General features: G+C 39.3%; 3 protein-coding genes across 3 annotated transcripts in view; 1 reads left to right on the top strand and 2 right to left on the bottom strand.

Moving 5' to 3' along the window:
- The window catches only part of LOC129111499 (ankyrin repeat domain-containing protein SOWAHC-like), a 1,380-nt gene extending 818 nt beyond the window's left edge, over positions 1 to 562 (top strand). The window contains exon 2 of the mRNA XM_054623468.1: positions 1 to 562. This exon is cut by the window's left edge and continues 716 nt beyond it. Within this exon, the coding sequence (XP_054479443.1) occupies positions 1 to 562 (562 nt within the window).
- Positions 563 to 1,750: 1,188 nt separating this feature from the next.
- On the bottom strand, positions 1,751 to 12,744 carry dhrsx (dehydrogenase/reductase (SDR family) X-linked). Its single transcript, XM_054623845.1, has 7 exons — positions 12,614 to 12,744; positions 6,362 to 6,469; positions 6,001 to 6,069; positions 4,802 to 4,903; positions 4,500 to 4,707; positions 3,637 to 3,844; positions 1,751 to 3,229 (listed from the first exon to the last, which is right to left on the bottom strand). The coding sequence occupies exons 1-7, from the start codon at positions 12,711 to 12,713 to the stop codon at positions 3,050 to 3,052; spliced, it is 975 nt and encodes a 324-aa protein (XP_054479820.1). The 5' UTR covers positions 12,714 to 12,744; the 3' UTR covers positions 1,751 to 3,049.
- Positions 6,736 to 12,691, bottom strand: LOC129111761 (E3 SUMO-protein ligase ZBED1-like). The gene is made up of 2 exons (XM_054623844.1): positions 12,614 to 12,691; positions 6,736 to 9,677 (listed from the first exon to the last, which is right to left on the bottom strand). The coding sequence occupies exon 2, from the start codon at positions 9,626 to 9,628 to the stop codon at positions 7,583 to 7,585; it is 2,046 nt and encodes a 681-aa protein (XP_054479819.1). The 5' UTR covers positions 9,629 to 9,677; positions 12,614 to 12,691; the 3' UTR covers positions 6,736 to 7,582.
- Positions 12,745 to 22,770: the final 10,026 nt, after the last annotated feature.

The raw sequence follows: 22,770 nt of genomic DNA on the forward strand, positions 1-22,770 counted from the left end.
GGAGCTGATGGCGCTGCTGATCAACTTTGCCAAACGGCACGACGTCTCCGTCAGCGTGGACGTTCGGTCCAACGCCGGCTACACGCCGCTGCACGTGGCCGCCATGCACAACCACATGGAGGTGGTGAAGCTCCTGGTGGGGGCCTACGCCGCCGACGTGGAGGTCAGAGACCACAGCGGGAGGAAGGCCTGCCAGTACCTCACCGACAACGTGAGCGTGAACATACGGGACATCATAGGAGCGTACGAGCGATCTGACGCCAAGAATGCCGACCGCAGGGACGGAGGCCGCTGGAGGTTCTCCAAGGTTCTCCAGATGAACCTGAAGCCCCTCAGGCTCCTAGACCCCAACGGCTGCGACTCCGTGGACGGGGAGGTCCGACCCAGAGAGAAGGTCCTCAGGAGGAGGTCCTCACTCAGCAGGATGAAGCCCAAACTGCAGAGGCTGCGCCTGAGGACGTCGCAGATTGTCCACAGCACCACGTTCCGCGACACGGAGGAGCAGGAGGGAACCGGGAAGGGTTCCTTTAAGTCCAGACCCAAGACCCACTTCTTTGGGTGAGAACAATACTGACACAGGACAGGAAGTGGCTTACAGGGTCGTCAACGGTTAAAGCACACAATGTCGGCCGTGTATCTGACATATCCAGTGATGCTTTGTGAGGACAGACTGGTTTGTGAGGACAGACTGGTTTGTGAGGACAGACTGGTTTGTGAGGACAGACTTTTTTAAATATGTCCCGTGTTTCCATACGAGGAATCAGTCTCTCTGTTATTATGCCAGCCAGCCTTTTCCTGTGCAACCACAAGTTTAAACCTCTACATTTTCAGGAGTACCACTTATATGTACTGCTCATGTGTTCATATGATTTAATAACCTTTAACTGCACATTTAAAACTACTGATTACTGTTGTCTCCAGTAGAACCGCAGTGATAAACTGGCAGGGCCTGTATCTTGGTTTATTAGCTAAATGTCAGATATGTACATCCTGTATCAATCAGGCTATAATAAATATTGTAGCCTATTTCTTTATTTTTTTTAACTACAATGTCACCTTTAATGTTTATTAATAATTATTTGCACATCTCTTTCTATTTGCACATTACAAAAAGTTACATAACACAAACCTTTATGTTTAAAGAACATTCATATTTACTCTGGTAACTTGGACTGGGTTAAGGGGACATGTCATGATGTTTTACTCTGATAAATAAATAATAATGTACATTATTGCAGATGTATAAAGGACTGTGTGTCTGATTTGACTGTTTTTTTTGTATTATTTCACCTTAAATCAGTTGAAGAGATCTTTACAGGACATCCAGTTGTCTTTGATGTGGCACAGCTGGGGTTTCCTGTGGTCCCTGAAGGGGTTCACCAGCTAATTTAACACATTCAATGACATGTATTCAACCTTTTCCCAAATTGAAATGGCCATTATGACAACTATTTTCTAACAATGTTTCAGGTTCTAGCTGCTCCTGAAGCTTAATGCATCGACTAGTGTTCATGAGTGAACTGGGAGTTCCCTTTTTTTAGTATAAAGTTGCTCCTCAGAACAAGGAAGGAGGAAAAATCTAATCAAAACAACAAAATAGATCAAAAGATGGAGAAGTATTCAGATTAGACAAACATCTCTAATGTATGGAGAGAAAAAAAGAATTAAATAAATAATATATATACAAAAATACACAAGATAAAACATACAGAAATATTTTATTAATTTAAAATTAACTGATACAAAGAAGTGCGTTAATTAGTGTTTATTAACATATTGTTATTAGGTGTGACATCTTTCTTAATCTGTTGGTATAATAAATGTAAATTAATACATCATTCACAGCGATCATAGAAAACCATTTGAGTGCAAAACAATCATTTTGATTAATGCTGAAACACTGAAATGTATACAGAACCTTTAACAGAGTAGAGTTCAGTCCACAGGAGAGTAGAGACACAAGTACATGATGATCAGCTGCTTACTTTCTATACATTCATCGTCTTTATGTACGTGGATTGATCACTGTTGGGTTTGTTCTCATCATGGAATAAATGACAATAAAAGAAATACTTTGGCTAGACTTATTCTTACTTTGGAAAGCTAAAGCTATTAGCACGTGTAGACTCTTTGAGTTCCAATATGTTAAATGATATTACACTATAAATTCTGATTCAATATATAAATGTAAGACTTACATTAAGGCAAAAAAAGTGCATTTTGTTGGGAAACAAATGGGACGTCTATACACTAAGAATCCCCTTAACGGGACCAACTGGAACTGAAACTAGGACAAAGCAGTATTCTTTTTCACCAATAAGATATGGTACATTCAATATTTAAATATATGAATTAAATATAACTTGATTCAGTAGACTCAACATTTAAATGAAGTCAGAATACTGATTCTGTAGACATTAAAATCACATTAAAATCACATTAAATCACAAATAGGCTTAAATAGGCACCGCTAAGGCATTCAGGAATCTCATGTGCTCAGACTGTCTGTGTTTATCTAACATTCTACGTGGAAGCTTGGCAGGATATCAACATATCAAAGTCTGGTTTAGTCTCTTTAAACATTAGAAGTGTCCTTACAGGACTCCGTCAGTGAAACTAAACTAAAAACTACAAAACTACTTGGTCATGTTTAGGCTATAACACTACTTGTTTAGGTTTAGTAAAAGCTTTATAGTTTGGATTAAAATAAGTACATTTGTTAAATTACAGGCGTAAACTCAAACAGGTGAATGTTGACTTTAGGTTCCACACAGGACACGAACACCAGTCTCCATGGTGAAAGTCCTGTGTTGACCTACCCATCCACTCAGACTACGATTAGAAGTATATTTGAGATACGTCAAAAACAAAGGTAATCCAGGAGAAAACATATTGCCCTCAAAATCTACTCAGCAGATGTGTACGGCCGAGAGTTCCAGATGTTTGAGTGTGGGGACACTGTGTGAGGTCAGGCCGTGGTTGGGTGGTGGTTGGGTGGTGTCTGTGAGCTCCAGATACCGTCTCTCAGAGGACCCTGGAGGAGGTGGAACTATCCCCGGACGCCCACCAGCTCACAGCTCTTCTTCCACAGCTGGGCTTGTAGCTCCGGGTCGTAGGAGCTGTCGGAGGACTGAGTCTTCTGGCCGTTGTAGAGGTAACACCCCCCCACGCCTTCCATCTCAGAGGCAGCTGCAGCGTAGATGGATATGGACGCTCCCTCTGCTGGAGTCTGAGAGGAGAACGCAGGAGGAAACAGACCGTGTACGTTCAGTTCATAATACTGGTGGAGGCTCTGGGCCTCTGGAAGAGTCACATGGGGGAAAAGATGAAGAAGGGCTTAGGAAAACTGCATTCTCATGCTAAAACACACTTCAACCAACTTTGAATGTTGGGATTAGAAAACATAAGAACATCACTGTGAAGCTACAGAATGATATAGAAACCTGATGTTTTTTCTTTTTATTATGGGAGTCATAAATCACTCGTTCTTAACCTGATGTTCACCACCTCATGAGAAGGTACGGCTTTATAAGATTTGGTCATCTGCCGAACAGACATGTTCAAACACACGATATGGTGTACAACCAGAGACAGTACAGAAAGGAGATGGGCCACTGAGAGTGGGTGAAGGTCTACCCTGAACAGGATCTTGGCCACGGGTTTCTTCAGCGCCTGCGCGAGGCTCCACAGGTTGTCGTAGAGCGCCGTGTCCACCATGCCGGGGTCCACGGCGGCGACGGTCACCGGGAAGCCGCCGGCCGTCAGCTGCTCCTGCAGGTAGTTGGTGAAGAGGACCAGGGCCAGTTTGCTCTGGGAGTAGGCACCATGGGAGCTGTAGCAGACCCTAGAGAGAGAGGGACAGGGACCATCAGAGCACAAGATCTCTGTCTTTGTTGAAGGCTAGTTGTTGAGCTTGAAGAAGAGCTACAACAAAGCACACATTAATAAGATTATGTTTAAAGATAGACATGAGTACAGGTTTGTTTTCTTCAAAGTGCTGAGGTTTGCAGCAAAGTTCAGGTTCAAGGACTTCATTCCTTTCTCAGAAAAAGCTGTTTATCAGAATTAAACCTTGTTAGCACTTGAAGCTGCTCTGGTGGATTTGCTGCAGCTCTGTAATCTCCTGAAGTATGTGCAGAAAGGTTAAGGAGCTGAGGAGCAACTCCATTTCTGCAACAACAGTGAAGGTTTTGCCAGAAACACGGACAACTGTGTGGTCAGCGTACATCTACAGACCTACATCAGGGCAAACTTCTGGAAAGACGTGAATATACAAAGCATGGGACCCAAGATCGTTCCTTGGGGGATTCCTGCTTTAATTTCTTTCTTAAAAAGCAGACTTGATGTTATTCATCACAACACAATCTCATGTAAAGTGATTTCAACAAGTTCTGTGGATTATCTTGAGTAACTGGGTGATGATTTATAGAAAGAGACTTTACTGTTGAGTTTTCAGATCCTGGTTAAACTGCACAGGGACCATTTCTTTTTCCTCCTACCTCCTGTTTAAGTCCTCCATGTTCACTACTCCGGCGTAGTGAGTGGCGGAGGACATGTTGATGATCCTGGAGCAGCAGCCCGGTCGTCCAGACCTCTTCAGCAAGTCCAGCAGCAGGTTGGTCAGCAGGAAGTGGCCCAGGTAGTTGAGCGCAAAGTGGAACTCAAAGCCGTCCTCCGTCTGGCTCTCAGGGACCATCATGGTTCCAGCTGCACGGACAGAGGACAGAGATGTGCTTTTAGTGTACGCAGTGCGTTAGTGTGTTTCATCTTTCATGCAGCCACTGCAGCCACTGCAGCCTACCGTTGTTAACCAGGACATGGAGCGGGAGGCCTCGGTCTTTGAACGTCTGAGCGAACTGCTGCACTGATTTCATGGAGGTCAGGTCTAAGAAGACAAACTCCACTGTGGACAGAAAAACACATGTTAGTACAGATTACAGATTATCCTCCCCAACTCCTGAGAGTCATATCTGACTCTTTAAGAGCTAAACGCTCCACTGTGTTCACCAGCTAGTGTTTAACTGGGAGTATGTGTGCTGGGAAACGGAACCAGAGAGCTGAAAGAGACTGAAGAGCTTTCACATGACACCCAATGTTAATACAAAAAATACTGATAAGTGCAGCTTTAAAAAAAAGATACACACGGGATAATTTAGAGGAAACCTTGAATTGAAAAAAATAAAGTTTATCAGTTTGTAGTTTGGATCTCAGTACAGCTTTGAAACTAGAATGTGTTGCCTTAATCCTGGGATTAGTTCTCAGCAGCTGCATGCATGTTATTCACGAGTCATTGCTCACTGACTTTTCCTTTTTCTTAACTGACTGCACCTAATTAAAGGAATGAAACTCTCCCATTGCAGCAATAGTGTGCAGTGCACTAGCTGAGAGGCCCATAAGAGGGTCAGAGTAGGAACGTGGTGCTACAGAATGTCAAAGTGTCCAAGAAGCACATTAAACCTCCTATAATCAGTAAATCAGTGGTCCACACACATCATTTCCTCTAGATTCTCAAGTCTGTTGCTTTAAAGCAGAAATATGTCTTTCATATCAAACTTTTCTAGTGGAATATAAAGCTAATATTGATTTTTTTGCTTAGTTAAAATATGTATTTAAAATAAATGTCTTCATACAGACAGTCTTAACTTGTGTCCATATATTTAAATCCACAACTCTCTGTATCTAAAGGCTCCACTACTCTTTATAGCAGAATATGTTAAGGGCTTTTTATTTTGTCTTAAATGACAAGACAGACAGACAGAGAGAGAGACAGAGGGAGAGAGAGAGAGAGAGACAGACAGACAGACATAGAGAGAGAGAGAGACAGAGGGAGACAGAGAGAGAGAGTCACAGACAGAGGGAGACAAAGAGAGAGAGAGTCACAGACAGAGGGAGACAAAGAGAGCGACAGACAGACAGACAGAGAGAGAGAGAGTCACAGACAGAGGGAGACAAAGAGAGCGACAGACAGAGACAGACAGAGACAGAGAGACAGACGGTTACCTCTCCCCTCGACGTCCTCCTCTTGGATCCTCCTGACGGCGGCCCCTCCCTCCTCTCTCTCGTTCCCAGCTGGAGGTGATGGAGATGGTGATGGAGATCAGAGGTCTACTGAGACTCAACGGGCTGACTAACGCTCATGAGAGGATAAATGTTCATCCTCTCTGAAAGTGATTAGCTGTCATATCAAAGGAATCAATCTAAGCTTTATGCATCCAACATTCTGAATTATGCAAACACGAGATACAGAAATACAAAACATCGGATAAACCGGATCACATGAACCCTGCTTCTCCTTCTGAACACGTCTCTGAGGTCCAGCTTTAAATAAAGAAACCTGGCACCTGATTGGACAGTAGCCTACCTATGACAACATGCATGCCGAGGCCTGCCAGGTGTCTCGCTGTCTCATAACCCATTCCTCTGGTCCCCCCCGTCACTATGGCAACCCTTCCATTCTGCCTGGGTAGGACTGTGTGGGAGGAGAGAGCGGATCACATGAGAACATCATCCAAGCCTTCATTTACACATGTTTAGGATTCAGTATGGTCCAATGATATCTTTGTGAATAACAGGTGTTAGATGTCAGGACAGTAAAGTCTAGGAATCAATTCATACAGTTAAAAATATGATGGATAATTGGGAGTATTCATAAAGATGCACCAATGTTACAATAAAAAAGAAAAAGTCAAACAGTCTGTAAAATGTTTAAAACAAATCTTTACTTTCATGGATTGCTTTCACATCATATTCCATATGTTCCAGTGTCCTGCACAGCAAGACATTTTAAAACCCATCCATCGTTAATGCTAAAATATCAATATACAAAATAAAAAAAGTGAAATGATAGAGCTTCACTCAAATTATTTTTGATTACAGATGAGTTTGAGCCAATGAGGATCTGTGTGAAAAATGGAAAATGTGATGATAACTGTAGAAGTTAAATGATTTTCTCTCATTAATGCGATAGCAAAAATAAAAAAGGGATTACAGTTTCTTTTATAGTCTTTCATTAACTCCTTCCAGATTTATGCTTTCCTTTCCGAGACTGAGATGAGAAGATTAATTTCAATCAAATGTTTTAACCAAAGTATAACAAGACTACATTTTTAGCTTCTGAAACAATTACTGAAGTTGAGCAGCTGTAACCTGAAGAGCTTGTTACACAGAATAATCTGAAAACCATCTGAGAAACTGTTTGGAAAAGGGTAGAAAACAAAAAATACCAATCGGGAGAAAAGCGAAAAATCATCTTTTCATTGATTAATGTGGGTCGTCAAAGTAAAGAGATCACTACAGTCATTAGGATTCATCCAGAGATCGTTAATCTTCTCATCTCACTCAAAGTATAAATGTAACCACAAAAAGATCACAGAAATATCTTTAATATGAGGTAAAATGTTCATACAGATGATAGTTTAAAACTCTGAGGAAGGTTATTACCGGAATAACAGTTCCGTTACATCTTCTTACGACTAACTGATTCTCCTTGATTATAGATTGATGCTTCAGCAGGCCTGCGTGTAGGCCACACCGGGTTCAAGGAATAAAGCCATCATGAGCTTCTGCAGTTCTAAGCCCACCGTCACTCAAGAGGCTGGCCCAGTCCACAGTTTCTCTCCAACACATTGTCCAAGTCATCCTCACAGGGTTCAGGCTCATAGTAGCTTCTGGAGTTCTCATACAAGAAGACCTGCTGATCTACCAACGCCGGAGCTATGCGGTTCCTCTTCCCACACACGACCGGCCCAGAGGAGCTCAGCAGCCGGTGACTGGGCACACTGGTGGCAGGAACACACCAGTACTTCTGGAGCACCTTGGGGAGGGTGGGGAACAAGGGTGCGTGACTGGACCACCAGAGTAGAGGGTCTTCATTCAGACCAAGGACTCTCTGGGATTTGTAGTTGCTCAGCTCCTCCACCACCTGCGCATGCAGCTCCTCCTGGCTCTGGTCGGTGTCAGACTGACAAAATATGGCGGCCAAAGGGTTGTCCTGGGTAGAACTCCCGGCGGATTCCCTCAGAGGAGCGTGCTTCTTGCTCGGTGGCTCTTCAGATACCAAAGAGAAATCGTCTACGCACGGTCGCTCTGCAATCTGCTTCTCGAGGATCGCCTTGGCCTCCTCTACGATGTTGCTCTCAACTTTGGAGCGCTCCTGATTGGACAGGAACGGCAACTTCTTGTACCGAGGGTCCAAAAACGTAGCAATGTTGAGGAATGTTGAAATGTCTTGGGACAGCTGTGTGTTCTGGGAGTAGCTGCTTGAGAGGACCTTTGACATGAGCTCTTTGGCCGTGCTGATCTCTTTGAGGTCCCCTTCCTTGGCCTTGAGGGTGGTGTTCAACAGCATGTGAAGCACGGGCCGAACCATGCTGATCGTTGGGTACCTACAAGAGGTGATCATGTTGGCCACCACTTTAAACGGCTGAAGGACTTCAATCAAGCCATCCAACAAAGCCCACTGATGGCTTTCAAAGCTGAAGTGATGGCCGCTGGAACTCTCTCTAAGTGTAGCAGTTATAGCGATCTGCTGCTCCTTCAGTCTTTGGAGCATTGCCAACGTGGCCAACCAAGACCTGGCCCTGTCTGTGACGAGTGCACACTGAGTGAGGCCATGCTGCTTCTGTTTGTCCCTCAGCAGGTACAGGGTCGGTTCTTTGAAATGGTCGATGAGTTTTCGGCAACACCCCAAAAAGCTGTTGACTGGCGGCAGCTGGAAGGCCTCGTCCATCGCTCGGTTGATGGTGTGTCCGAGGCACGGCATCTCCACCCACAGGTCCAGGAGCGAGCATGCTTTGACAATGTCCACTGAACCGTTGGTGGTGGCACCGCTGACTTTATGCGTTATCCCCCACTCAACAAACGCCTCGTACATGGCTCTGGTGATGTTCTCAGCTCGGTTGTCCTCTTGCACCTCAAACGTTTTGAGACACTTGTTGGTCATGGAGAAGCCGCGACATAAAGTGTAATTAACTGAATGCATAGAGAGTGAGATGTACGTCCTGTTCCGAGTATGGCTTTGCCAAAGGTCGGTGGTAACGCCACAGCTCACAACCCCAGCAAGCTCACTGAAGACCATGTCCCGGGTCCGGCAGTACATCTGAGGGAGCAGTTTACCTGCCAGGTCACTTTTGCTGGGCGGAGAGTACCCGGGGTCTACGGTACTCATTAAGGTCTTGAAGGTAGGCTCTTCCACTACAGATACCGGGTACAGGCCCTCACAGATGAAGTTGATGACGGCTTTTGTTAGATCGTTGTGTCGGTTTTCATAATCTGAACTCTGCCTGGAGTCGGCGTCCTGCGACGGTTGCTGAATTTGTAGACCTGAAGGCTCGGTCTTTATCTTGGAGAACGCCGTGACAAACGCCTCGCGCATCTGATCCGTGTTGATCTTCACAAATTCACTGAAGTCCACGGGGTGGTACTTCTCAAGGTGGTACGAAAGATTGGAGGTGTTTCCAGAATAAGCGATTTGCCCCATACACACGCGGCAGTAGATCCGTTTCCAGTGCAGTATGCAGCCATTCGCGTCCGTGTCAAAGCCAAAGTATTTCCACACTTTGCTCTTTGCCCGTGGGTGTGCCACCAGATTGAGGCCAGAGCATGAAGGTCCTGAACCTTTACCCTCCATCGGTTCCTTTGGTAAGCTATCCACTTGGATGCCTTCACTTATTGAGCACCTAACAAGAATAGTGAAATACACATTTGAGGATGTTGTTTAGAAACAGTCTAGCCATTTGTGAAGCTACGCTGAGAGGGGATTTTGAAATCCATCAGCTATGCTTACATGCACACAACAAATTATACCACAGTGGAAAAAGCTGAACATTATAACCTTCATGAAGGGAGCATTTACTGCAGGTCTGCACTAGCTTTAGCTTAAGTGTTTGAGCCGGTGAATTCTTAGTTTATTGTAAGGAAGAGATAATAAAACATGATTGAAGAACATTTCAGACAGGATTCCTGGAAGTGTCCTGGAAGTGTCCTGGGCCTTTATTGTCTATACACTACTGTTGCTGCTGTGACCTCCGTGGGTCGAGAGGTCTCTCAAACCTGTGACCAAACCCTGCAGGTGTCAGGCGGTCTGTCGTACCCGTCACCACACTCAGCTGTGATGTAGCATGGTACTACAGTACCACTCTACATCACGGCTGCACAGGGTGGAAAAAGCATTTGGTCACCACTAGCTGACAATGAAACCAGTTCCTCTTTTACGTCACATTTCAGAAATCAGGTTTGAGTGATTCAATGGAGTCCAAACATGTACGCAGTTTAAAGGCCAAGTTCAAAATTAAGTAGAAAAACTCATATTCAGCTACTGCGACAAAAAGGTGAATCAGAAGATTGACATCTTTCTCATATTGACATATGAGGCTTGGTTTGATCAGATGGACTTGAGGTTGTAACAATATTCTAATCTCACTCGCCAATAAGGGGCATCTCTGAAAATGGAAAATCGTTCCTTTAAAAGTTCAAAGCGTGGGTGTAGAAACTCGTATAGTAACAACTGTGCATAATGTAATAATCTGCCTATTATTGTGCAATAAATGATTACATTATGAGAAATATATTACTTTACCTATAGACAATAACCATTGGCTGACTTGTGTAAATCCTCCCCATAACCAACAACACTGACGTCCAAACCAACAAAAGAAATAAAAGGAAATAAAATAATATAAAGAGCCCGGCAGCAAAACTGGACTTTTTGCAGAAAACCCCGAGCCAGTCAGGCTTTAATCTTTAGTCACGCTGGGGGAAATTCCACATGAATAAGAAGAATGTAGGCAATCCTCTTACTACCCGATAAACAGGCTGAATTCTCTGAGAGATTAGAAGTGTGGAACCTCAAATCCAACCGTTTCATCCCGTCTGGAGTCCTTTGTCTCACTCCACTCCAACAAACTATATCAGGTTTTTATTAGTCTCATACAAAGGGCTCATTGACGCAGGACACAGCGCTGCTTTCATCTCCAGTCTGAGTAGTTTATGTGTGAATACAAGAGCGATATTAATAATACACATTCTATTAATAATCACATATACTCATGAGGGTAAAAATATCTGCATAGTGGGCCAGTCCATTCAAAATACTATTCTGTTATGTATCTTATCATCCAATAATGTTGTCAAATTTGCAGTATTCAATATTATTGAAAATGTAATAATCCCCCAATAATGTGATATCTTAACCAATAATGTAACAACATGTCCAGACCAATATCGTACCATAAAGGTCATGCCTTAGTCCTTTATTAAATGTACAGAAGTATTAAGAACGTGAGCCCTTTTCTGCAGTCATGATTTGAATTCTGCATAAAGAATAAAGTTTACATTTACAAGTTTAAATATTCATTTTGAAGTTTTGAAAATAAAAATAAACACCTGAAAATGATTCAATTACTGGTTAAATGTTGGCATCAGTGATTACATTGTTGGTTAAGTAGTGCCGTTTTAAATTGAAGCACTCAGACTGAATACTCGTGAAACGCAGAATGCATCTGAATGCAGCTACATGTTCATGACGTTGTTCATGACACCCTCCCTTATGGACAGATACAGCTCTGATATGGACGTTTAGTATTCTGACGTCTGCTTGGTTAACAGCCATGTTTCCCCCGTGCTCACACCGGACTATTGTTTAAAGGCGGACCCAGAGTGTGTTGATCTCCCCTGCAGACAGGACTCACCAGACTCCATTAGACAAACACAATATTCAGCTTTGTCTTCACATATTCAACCTATCTGAACAATTTGGCTTCTGGTTTTTTTTATATGCTCTTCTACACACTTTCACTTTCCCTCCGGCATCATCTCTGTCCACCACAGTTGCATGAATCAGATTTGCTTCATCAATAACTATGCTATTGGAGGATTATATTGGATTATATCACACACATCATTGCTCTCCTCTATGCATCATGTATGCATCATGTATGCATCATGTATGCATCATGCATCACTGTATGCATCATGTATGCATCATGTATGCATCATGTATGCATCACTGTATGCATCATGTATGCATCATGTATGCATCATGCATCACTGTATGCATCATGTATGCATCATGTATGCATCACTGTATGCATCACTATATGCATCATGTATGCATCATGCATCACTGTATGCATCATGTATGCATCATGCATCACTGTATGCATCATGTATGCATCATGTATGCATCATGTATGCATCAATGTATGCATCATGTATGCATCATGTATGCATCATGTATGCATCATGTATGCATCATCATGTATGCATCACTGTATGCATCATGTATGCATCATGTATGCATCATGTATGCATCACTGTATGCATCATGTATGCATCATGCATCACTGTATGCATCATGTATGCATCATGTATGCATCATGTATGCATCATGTATGCATCATGTATGCATCATGTATGCATCATGTATGCATCATGCATCATATGCATCATGTATGCATCATGTATGCATCATGCAGCCCTGAGCCCAGCCTGCCTGTCTACTGGGTCCAGTGTGACCAGTGAAGGAGGAGGCTGTGTGATATAACACATATAACACATATAACATATATAACATATATAACATATAACACATATAACATATATATGGAGGCCTGACCTGGCAGCGTGAAGGAGCTGTGCAGCAGCTGGTAGAGCAGCACCTTCATCCCGCACAGGTACAGCCGCAGCAGAGGTACGAGCACGGACTGCAGCCACATCTCCTCCGACCGGATCAGCTTCCGCCCTCCACGGTGCTGCACGACAAAGTGTCCGACCAGCAGCAGAGCGGGGTTTTATCCGCACCAAGGTTCCGCCTCCGAGGAGGTCAGGAGGGGTTCAGACCGACTGCTAAAATGAGATGAGATGAGATGAGATAAGATAAGATAAGATAAGATAAGATAAGATAAAATAAAATAAAATAAAATAAAATAAAATAAAATAAAGATAAAATAAAATAAAATAAAATAAAATAAAATAAAATAAAATAAGATAAAATAAAATAAAATAAAATAAAATAAAATAAAATAAATAAGATAAATAAGAAAATAAAATAAAATAAAAATAAAATAAATAAATAAAATAAAATAAAATAAGATAAGATAAAATAAAAATAAAATAAAATAAATAAAAGATAAAATAAAATAAAATAAGATAAGATTAAATAAAATAAAATAAAATAAAATAAAATAAGATAAAATAAAATAAAATAAGATAAGATAAGATAAAATAAAATAAAATAAAATAAATAAAATAAAATAAAATAAAATAAAATAAAATAAAATAAAATAAAATAAAATAAAAAAGATAAGATAAGATTAAGATAAAATAAAATAAAATAAAATAAAATAAAATAAAATAAAATAAAATAAATAAAATAAAATAAAATAAAATAAAATAAAATAAAATAAAATAAAAAAATAAAATAAAATAAAAGATAAAATAAAATAAATAAAATAAAATAAAATAAAATAAAATAAAATAAGATAAATAATAAAATAAAATAAAATAAGATAAAATAAAATAAAATAAGATAAATAAGATAAGATAAGATAAGATAAAATAAGATAAAATAAAAATAAGAAATAAGATAAAATAAAACAAGATATAAGTATATAAATAAGCAATAAAAATAAGAATAAAATAAAATAAAATAAGAAAACTATTATAACTATAATGTGTTTGTATACTAAATAAGATATAATATATAAATATAAAATAAAATAAAATAATATAATAATAATAAAATAAAATAAAAATAATGATAATGATAAAATAATAATAATAATAAAATAAAATAAAATAATAATAATAATAAAATAAGATAAGACAAAATAAGATAAGATAAGATCACAAAATAAAATAAGATAAAATAAAATAAGATAATCCTTTATTTTACAGGATTACAGCAGCAGAGGTTATAGTGCAAACTAGATACTATTAGTAGTATTATAAATAAGCAATAAAAACTGTGAAGAATCCACAGTAACTGAAATATTATAAATACAGACAGAGAACTATTATAACTATAATGTGTTTGTACTGCACTATAATAAGATATTAGTTTTATATATAGAGTGAATATTACACCCGAATGTCCCCCATGGGGATCAAAAAAGGGTATAGTGCAAACAAGAGACATAGTAAAAAAAACAAGATCAAAAATAAGTATTATAAATAAGCAAATGAGCAATAAAAAACTGTAAAAAACAGTAAAAAACAGTAAAGAATCCACAGTAACTGAAATATTATATATACAGACAGAAACTATTATAACTATTATTGCATGTAACACACCCTTTTATGATAACATTGAGATTAAAACATGTAAATCATATGTATTATTAATTATTATGTGCCATGTCTTACCTCTGAAATAAATACTGTATAAATATTATATTATTATTATTATTATTATTATTATTATTATTATTATTATTATTATTATTATTATTATTATATATAACAGGTGATCATTCATGAGTCAAAACCACGTAGGCTGTAGGGTTTCCTAAAGGGAAGGAAATAAATAGGTTGAATAGTTTTTGTTCTTTTTGTTTTTTGAAACATTTTTTTACTAAACATATTTAAACAGTTTTTTGATTAACAAGCTCTGTTAGTCTGTTGATACTTTTACACTTTATTTACATTAAATTAAATTGTTTATAATTAAAGTGATAATTAATACAAAAAATCAGACACAGTCCTTTATACATCTGCAATAATGTACATTATTATTTATTTATCAGAGTAAAACATCATGACATGTCCCCTTGACCCAGTCCAAGTTACCAGAGTAAACATGAATGTTCTTTAAACATAAAGGTTTGTGTTATGTAACTTTTTGTAATGTGCAAACAGTATATCTTTATCGTTAACTGCAAATTATGTTTTCTGGGAATTGAATTATGAGTGAAGCCAATTCTGTGTGATTTTCCAGTTCTGATTTGGACATCACAGGCCTACGGTTGTGACCAGAGTGGAACAACTCCCCGTCTGTACTGGCGCACACAGAGGTGTCTGAGGAACCATTATGGATGGAACTGGTTTTAACTGCTCACATCCAGATGGATTTTCCTCAAAGTTTGCATTCACATGATATTGTATACTATTTGTAGCCTGGAGAGCACAGGCAGCTGGTTGTGGTTGACATGCTGTTTAATCTCATTTAATAAAACAATAAAACTGCCTTATTCTAGCAGCTAGATAGAATATTATAACATATTCTCAATCATGCATTGGATATTTGTACAGACTGTAAAGCCCTCTGAGTCAAACTTGTGATTTGTTGGGTTATACAAAATAAATTGAAGTTGATTAAAACATTTTTACACATGTTTGAACTACAGTGTGATGCCCTGGTTTATTACATACTGTACGTAACCAGGATTTAAGAAAAACAAACATACCAAACCGACCCCACCTCACTCAGACAATTGTTTCTATTTCAATTATCTGCATTTGTCGTGTTGCATCTTGTTAGTTATGTTTTCTGTCGATTTCATTTCCCAATGCAATCGTCCAAATCCTGCTAAATCCTGAGTTTCGGAGACTCTTCCAGATGTCCTGCAGACATGTAAATACATAAATACACATATAATGTGTGCTTTAATAGATGCTCCTCCTGCAGCACTGTGCAGATTTTCACGGGGGATAACAGAGCCGTGTTGTTTCGCAGACCTCTAGGACCCGAGACAGAGGCTCTGGGTGAAAGGACGTCTACTGATGAGTCATTCGTCATGGCGATGGAGCGAGGACATTTTACGCTTGACATTTGGTACCAGATACCATCAAAGAAGCGTGCTGTTTATTAACACTGGCACAAATTGCTGGAGAAAACAGACAGTAATGTACTGTTCTTCATATTTACAGTTAGACACAGTTCAATATGATTAATGTTGATGCCTTGGAAGAAATATGAATCATGTATCCATGACTATATTCAAGACCGAAGGTAGGATAAGAGGAAGAGGTCCATCTCTTTGTCCAACCACGTCACCAACCTGTCGAGCTTTTTGATTTTCAGAATCAATCAAATCAACAATCTGAGTTGAGTTAGCCGACGTTAGCTTGGTCATTAGCATTCAACATAAAGGCTGTGTTAACTAAGGCTATATCATCTGCTATGTTCATTTAACTTTTAAATAATTCATGTTAAATCAAAGGTTTGACAGATGATGTGATCCTCTATTGATGAGTTGTAAAATACCTAGGTTAAGAGCCTATAGACTGTACTTTTTATTCATCCATTTATATTGGGGCTTTTATTCATTTCCAGTAAAACAGTTTGTAGGAGGTGTCATGTTGCTTTTCTCGCCCTGGTGAGCGGAAACGTTCTTATTCTGCAACCTGATACCAACAAGAGCTGCTGATGAAAGAACTGAGGGACTGCTTTCTGTTTTTTACGTCTACTACCACTACACACAGTATTTTGATATTCGTTTTCAAACCATTGTCCACGTTCTACAGATGTCTGCCACTGCAGCGGACCTTGAACGCACCATGACCCTCACACAGATCACGGAGGGTACATGAAGTATGTTTTATACAGAGTGTTGAGAACCTGTTTGACATGATTATTGTTCTCTTCTGAATGTCATCACTAATGTGTGATTTTGTGGTTTTATTAAATGTATTTTGTATAAATGTATATGGCCATCTCTCAACGTAGTTCAAGAAAAAAGGCGTTAACACTTTCTATGAACTATTATAAACATACTTAAATATAAATAGTAGAAATATAAACTGCTTTTAGGAAGAAAAAAAAAGATTTCATAAAGAATCAGAAAGTTAAAAAAGACAGTAAGCAGACAAATGTATGATGATTTCTTCAACTTTCATATGGCTCTTTATTCTCATAAAACATGTACATTTCAAGCGAAATAAATAAATATATAGAAAAGAAAATTATATTTTCATAAAAAAAGTTGGGAAACATGTGGATTACAGTTTTGTTTTCATGTGAAACTAATTGAATTATCATAAATATCAAGTAGAATCTGTCACCTTTTTTTGTCATTCATTTTTGAAAAATGAATGACATGGATATGAAAAAATCAATAGATTATTATGACTAAGTGTATAAAAAGTGAGGTGAGTTTAAGGGGCATTTTCATCAGATGAGGCCAATACATATCCCATCTCAGGTGCAATGGATTCTGGGTAAACACCGAGGTTCGGCTGCTCCTGAGCGTCCTCAGTGAAATGTCTTGGCTCCATACTTTATTATTGATCGTCTCATGTTGTATGTGTGATATGTTGTTGCAACAGAAATAAGGAATGAAGTGACATGAGATGACATGTTCCTTACTGAATGTTACCTGATGATAAAGGAACCATAACACCTCATTTCATCAGAGTGAAGTGACCACGGGGCGGCTCCTCATCTTCAACAGGCTCCTTCTCACCACTAATCGTCCTGTTTGTTTACAACTAATCTGTTTTCATCAGGTCTCTTAATACGGTTGTTTTTTTTCGCAATATACCTTTTGTAAGATCTCCGTCAGAGCTCCACACCCAGTCTGTCCTTTAAAAGGTGGAGTCCGGTCTGCAGGTTCAGTTCATCTAGAGGAACGCTGCAGAGAAGATGAAGTCTGGAATGAGGGTGGCCTTCCTTCTGCTTCTGGTCACTGGAACAGTGACAGTCAAAGGTAAGACACATCTTCACACTGATGTGTGATGGTTGTTGGATCATTGTTTGGTTATGGTACAGGGTTTAAGCAGTGGTTTCCCAGTTTAAATGTGTACTGGTTAATGGTTCCATCCGTGATCTGTGACCTCTCATCGTTAGAGCGGCCTGTTAGAAGAGAAGAGTAGAACAGGAAGGAGAGGAGGTGAGATCTGGATGTTTAGTGTTCTTAGACGTTTACTTTATCATAGAAATAATCTCACAGGAATGCTTGTTGATTTTTAAAGCACATGTCAGGAGTTCTGGGTTTACCTTTAAGTCCATTGTTTTTCTACTGAAGACAATAATACTTCTAAGAAGGCTGGAAAGTGCTCCGATATTTCATTTTCCATATTTCAGACTCAAAAACAAGCTGGTCGCAGTAGATTCTGACAAGCGTCTATAAAACAGGAGGAGTTGTGTTTGGGACTATTTTCAGCAGCGGATGAATCCACATTTGGCAGAAGGATACACACACAGTACTCGTTATCAGATACTATCCATCTCATTAAGTTAAATGTGATAGTTTTTACATGTCATTCCCCCATACTAACCAGGATCAGCGACAGTGTTCTTCCACCACAGTCCCATCACGAGCACTGGGACCAGTGGAGTGCGAGTGGTTTCACTAACACGGAGGTAGTTCGACGTTAGCGGTCCTCATTTCACAACCGAGCCTCAGACACTGTGTTTGGAAACATCGTCTCGTTTTAGGAGTGTTGGCATGCTCCTAGTGACTCATGGGGTCAAAGGTCAATGAACCCAACAAACCCCACTGTATGACCCCCTGCTGCATGCTAACACTGAGCACATGTGAGGGCTGGTTGTAAAGGAGTAGACCTCACACACACACAGATGCAAACACTGTTTTTAATCATGATAACCTGACGTGTTCCTCATCTCTCAGGATCTGACCCCTCTGATGACCCCCGTGATGATGGTGAGCGACCAGTTCAAAACCATACTCCCCAGTGGAAGTCTGTCCATGTGAACCAAGAGAACGCGTATATATGCGTGATCTAAAAATCCTGTTTGTTCCTGACGGATGATCTCAGCAGACGCTCAGCATTGCACCACCTCTGCTGCCTCCCAAGAATTAAACCCGTCTGAACCTTTTGATAATCAGACTGGTGTGTTGCTAACTCGTGTTTTTAAAGACACGGTGACCTCTAGTGGATTCTTTTAACTATTACATATATCTGAACTCTACAGAGGTAGAGGTGACACCCTCTAAGAACACATTAGAACTGTAGCAGTTGTCTACTTGTGGTTTAGTGGTGCATTTAACACATTAATAACGATGAAATCACAACATACTCAGTTCATAATTAGTTTTTTTAGACATTTTTCAACTGAAAATGTTAAAACATCTGCTAATAAGCTCCTTACAATTCTTAATGATCTGGATCAGTTTCTGGGGAGAACAGTAGCAGGGGTCAACATATTTTTCTGTGATTTTTAAGGATGATTAAAAAGGTGATTTATGAATTAATGTATTGTTAAAAAGGGTCTTCAAATGCAGATGTGAGCAGTGAAACTTTATAAAGGATTATAACTCCCTTTATCAACTGCAAGTACTCGTGTATGAATGCTTTATACATATCAGTAATAACACATTCATAGGAACACATTTCAGCAGACACAGTTTTTGTTCTGCTGTTCTGATGTTCTGCTGTTCTGATGTTCTTGATGTTCTGATGTTCTGATGTTCTGCTGTTCTGATGTTCTGATGTTCTTGATGTTCTGATGTTCTGATGTTCTGATGTTCTTGATGTTCTGATGTTCTGATGTTCTTGATGTTCTGCTGTTCTGATGTTCTTGATGTTCTGCTGTTCTGATGTTCTTGATGTTCTGCTGTTCTGATGTTCTGATGTTCTGATGTTCTTGATGTTTGTGTGCTCACAGATGTGCACCATGAAGCCGCCGCTCTGAGACCAAAGCGTGGTGGTGAGTGTCGCTCTCATCCTCTCTGTCATGAGGAACAGGTGGAATGTAAAGACATGTTGAGTCATTGTTCTGATGGATGCATGAGCCGTTAGTCTGGTGGTGACTCATTCCTTCATGTGTTTCTCATCAGCATTGGGCGTATTTGATTTCTTACGTGGAAAAGGTGAGTAGCTTCAGAGTGTTCATATGGACGGCTTTAATATTAATATTAACACGTTCCATTCTATTTCTTTTTCTCCACAACATGAATCAAATGACCTGAACTTTTGATGTTTATGTTATTGGAAATAAAATTGCATTTGTCATCATGTTATGGAAACCGATTTGTCCGTCTTACAGGAGCCTCCACCCGACCTCCACCTGCTAAACCCTCTGCTGGAGGAGGTGAAATTCATTATTAACCCAAATACCTTATATTAATATACATAATATGATTAAATGCCCTTTTATTTTCCTTCAATTTGACATTCTGTGTTTTTTTCAGATGGCTTCGGGTTCAACCTGGCTGATGCTCTCCGTCCAAGTAAAGACTCTCTGATACTAAACTTTGACTAATGTGAACATTACATTTGTACCAAATATTGATTATAATTAACCCTCATTGTTTTCTTTTTTGGTTTTAATTTGTTTGCTATGATGGTCGTTCCTTACAGTTTGTTCTTGTGTTTTTGGCCACTTGGAGGCAGCAGAACGAGCTGTAAACACAGAACTGACTCATTTCACCTTTGATTTAAATATTTACTGTAGAGGACACTGAAACTGAGCTGCAGGCCACGTGACAGCAAGTCCCTTTATGATAATTAACTATATATTATTATATTATGTTTAATATTTTTTCTGATGATCCATAGATCCCAAACCTTCCAAGCCTGCTGGAGGAAGTGAGTACAACAAACGTCCACTTATTGTTCATTTAATAGCAAATGTGAGACAAATAAAAGGAAAGACGTGAAGTGTAGAACTCTACTGGAGGTATATCTGCAAAATGTTGCATTTCTTTACCACCTGTTGATTGAGTTATATTTAGTATAATAACAAATAAAATGTTCAGAATAATTCATCTGTGAATTTTAAAATGATTCTTCTTTCCAGATGACTCTGGATTCAATCTGGAGGACGCTCTCCGTCCAGGTAAAGGTCTTAATTTGAGGTTAAAGTTATGTATTTATCTACTGTTCAATGTAATAATACACATTGTGCATTAGCTTGTACGTGTCCTTTTATTTCATATTTTAGTTATTTTATACCTCTGAATGACTAAATTAGAGATGCATCTGTTTAAGTTCTGTGTGTGTTGAGCAGCTTCTCTCACTCAGAACAGATCAGTCACTCTGTGTAACGTGTTGATAGCACCACCTGGTGGCCAAGGACAGAACTGCAACAACAGATTCATCTTAACTGATAGATATCTTCATGAAAAGTCTCCAGTTTATAACTTACATTGAGGCAATAATTGCTTGTATTACAGGTATTCTTAGATGCTATGTTTTAATATGCAAATGAGGCATTATTTTATTAAACATGAGCTTATTTTCATACATTTCCAGAACATAAATCTAAACATTGGATAAACTAAGGTTCAAATTTCATTGTTTCATTTTGTTGACATATTAGAGTCAGAGGTATTTACTTATAATTACTTAATCATTTTTAGTTATTGTGGATTTTTTATTACTTTTTTAACTTTTTAATATTCTTTCCTGTTTTATTACCTTTATTACTTATTCATTTATTTATAATACATCCAGGACTCATAAAGGATTATCTTATCTTATCTTATCTTATCTTATCTTATCTTATCTTATCTTATCTTATCTTATCTTATACTTTCAACAGCCTTAAAAAAATAAATTTTATTGTAAATAGAAAATATTTTAAATACAATGACCAGTGCATGAAAAATGTATTTCTAGCCAGGATGTCTCTCCTTAAATGTCCATATCCAGTGGTTATAAATCTGAGTCACTTCAATGGATGCATATCTATATATATATATATTAATATATTATATATATATATATATATATATTCTATATATATATATATATTAACATTCTTCCTGATAAATATATAAATATATACTAACCGATGTTTTGTTCCCTCAGCTGTGAAACCCTCCATGGATCCCAGTGGAGGAAGTGAGTCTACACACCTGCTTTACTGCCATATTATTACATTATTATTAATATCATTAGATATTTAACTTCTAACTAAGTATTATGATTCTTTTTTACCATACTGGAGCTGCATTACAAACAGATCATAGCTCACTATAGTATCTTCATAACGCACTCTATACATGGTCCTTCCTCAGGCTGTCAGGGGAACCTGGTGGAAAAACTGAACCAGGTCATCGAGAAACAGAACCAGCAGCTCCGCCTGCTGCAGCAGATGACTGGCTCTAATCGGCGCATGCGTTAAGGGTGGAGGAACAGGGAGGAGGAACCGGGGTGGAGGAACAGGGTGGAGGAACAGGGAGGAGGAACAGGGAGGAGGAACAGGGAGGAGGAACAGGGAGGAGGAACAGGGAGGAGGAACAGGGAGGAGGAACAGGGTGGAGGAACAGGGGGAGGAGGAACAGGGAGGGAGGAGGAACAGGGTGGAGGAACAGGGAGGAGGAGGGTGGAGGAACAGGGAGGAGGAACAGGGTGGAGGAACAGGGAGGAGGAACAGGGAGGAGGAACAGGGTGGAGGAACAGGGAGGAGGAACAGGGTGGAGGACTACATGTTTCTGTTCCTACAGATCTCTCCATAGAGAAACGTTGACTGACTGAATCACACTTTCCTCTAAACGCTGAACTTCTTAATGCTCTGTCCTGATCAGTTCACACTTACTGATCAATATATATTTTACATCATGAATCACAAGTGGTGACTCAGCATGCATGGAGCTGTGAGACTGATGGTGGTGGTGGTGGAGCTGGTGGAGGAATCTGAAATATAACTGTGGTGAATCAATAAAGAGGATCATGAACGGTGAACTGGTGTGTGCGTTCATTTGTATTATTGGGTTAACACCAATCATCGCTTGAAATGAGTCTGATGTGTTTATGAATAGTAAGAGTGCTATTTTAAAGTATATTTAAAATGTATTCAGAAAGCTGAGGAGAAGAACGCGACAGACAGACTATGAAGAAGCTCTTGAGGTCCAGGCCGAGTTTTCA

This window comes from Anoplopoma fimbria, chromosome 22 (genome assembly GCF_027596085.1).
Source record: "Anoplopoma fimbria isolate UVic2021 breed Golden Eagle Sablefish chromosome 22, Afim_UVic_2022, whole genome shotgun sequence".
Lineage (NCBI taxonomy): Eukaryota > Metazoa > Chordata > Actinopteri > Perciformes > Anoplopomatidae > Anoplopoma > Anoplopoma fimbria.

What these genes read in the sequence shown, in the direction of transcription:
- LOC129111761 (XM_054623844.1), bottom strand. Translation starts at nt 9,628, where the DNA reads ATGGAGGGTAAAGGTTCAGGACCTTCATGCTCTGGCCTCAATCTGGTG.
- dhrsx (XM_054623845.1), bottom strand. Translation starts at nt 12,713, where the DNA reads ATGTGGCTGCAGTCCGTGCTCGTACCTCTGCTGCGGCTGTACCTGTGC. An exon ending in ATGGAGGACTTAAACAGGAG is followed by an intron (nt 3,845 to 4,499) that starts GTAGGAGGAAAA and finishes CTCTCTCTCTAG; the next exon opens with GGTCTGCTACAGCTCCCATG. An exon ending in TGGCCAAGATCCTGTTCAGG is followed by an intron (nt 3,230 to 3,636) that starts GTAGACCTTCAC and finishes TTCTCCTCTCAG; the next exon opens with ACTCCAGCAGAGGGAGCGTC.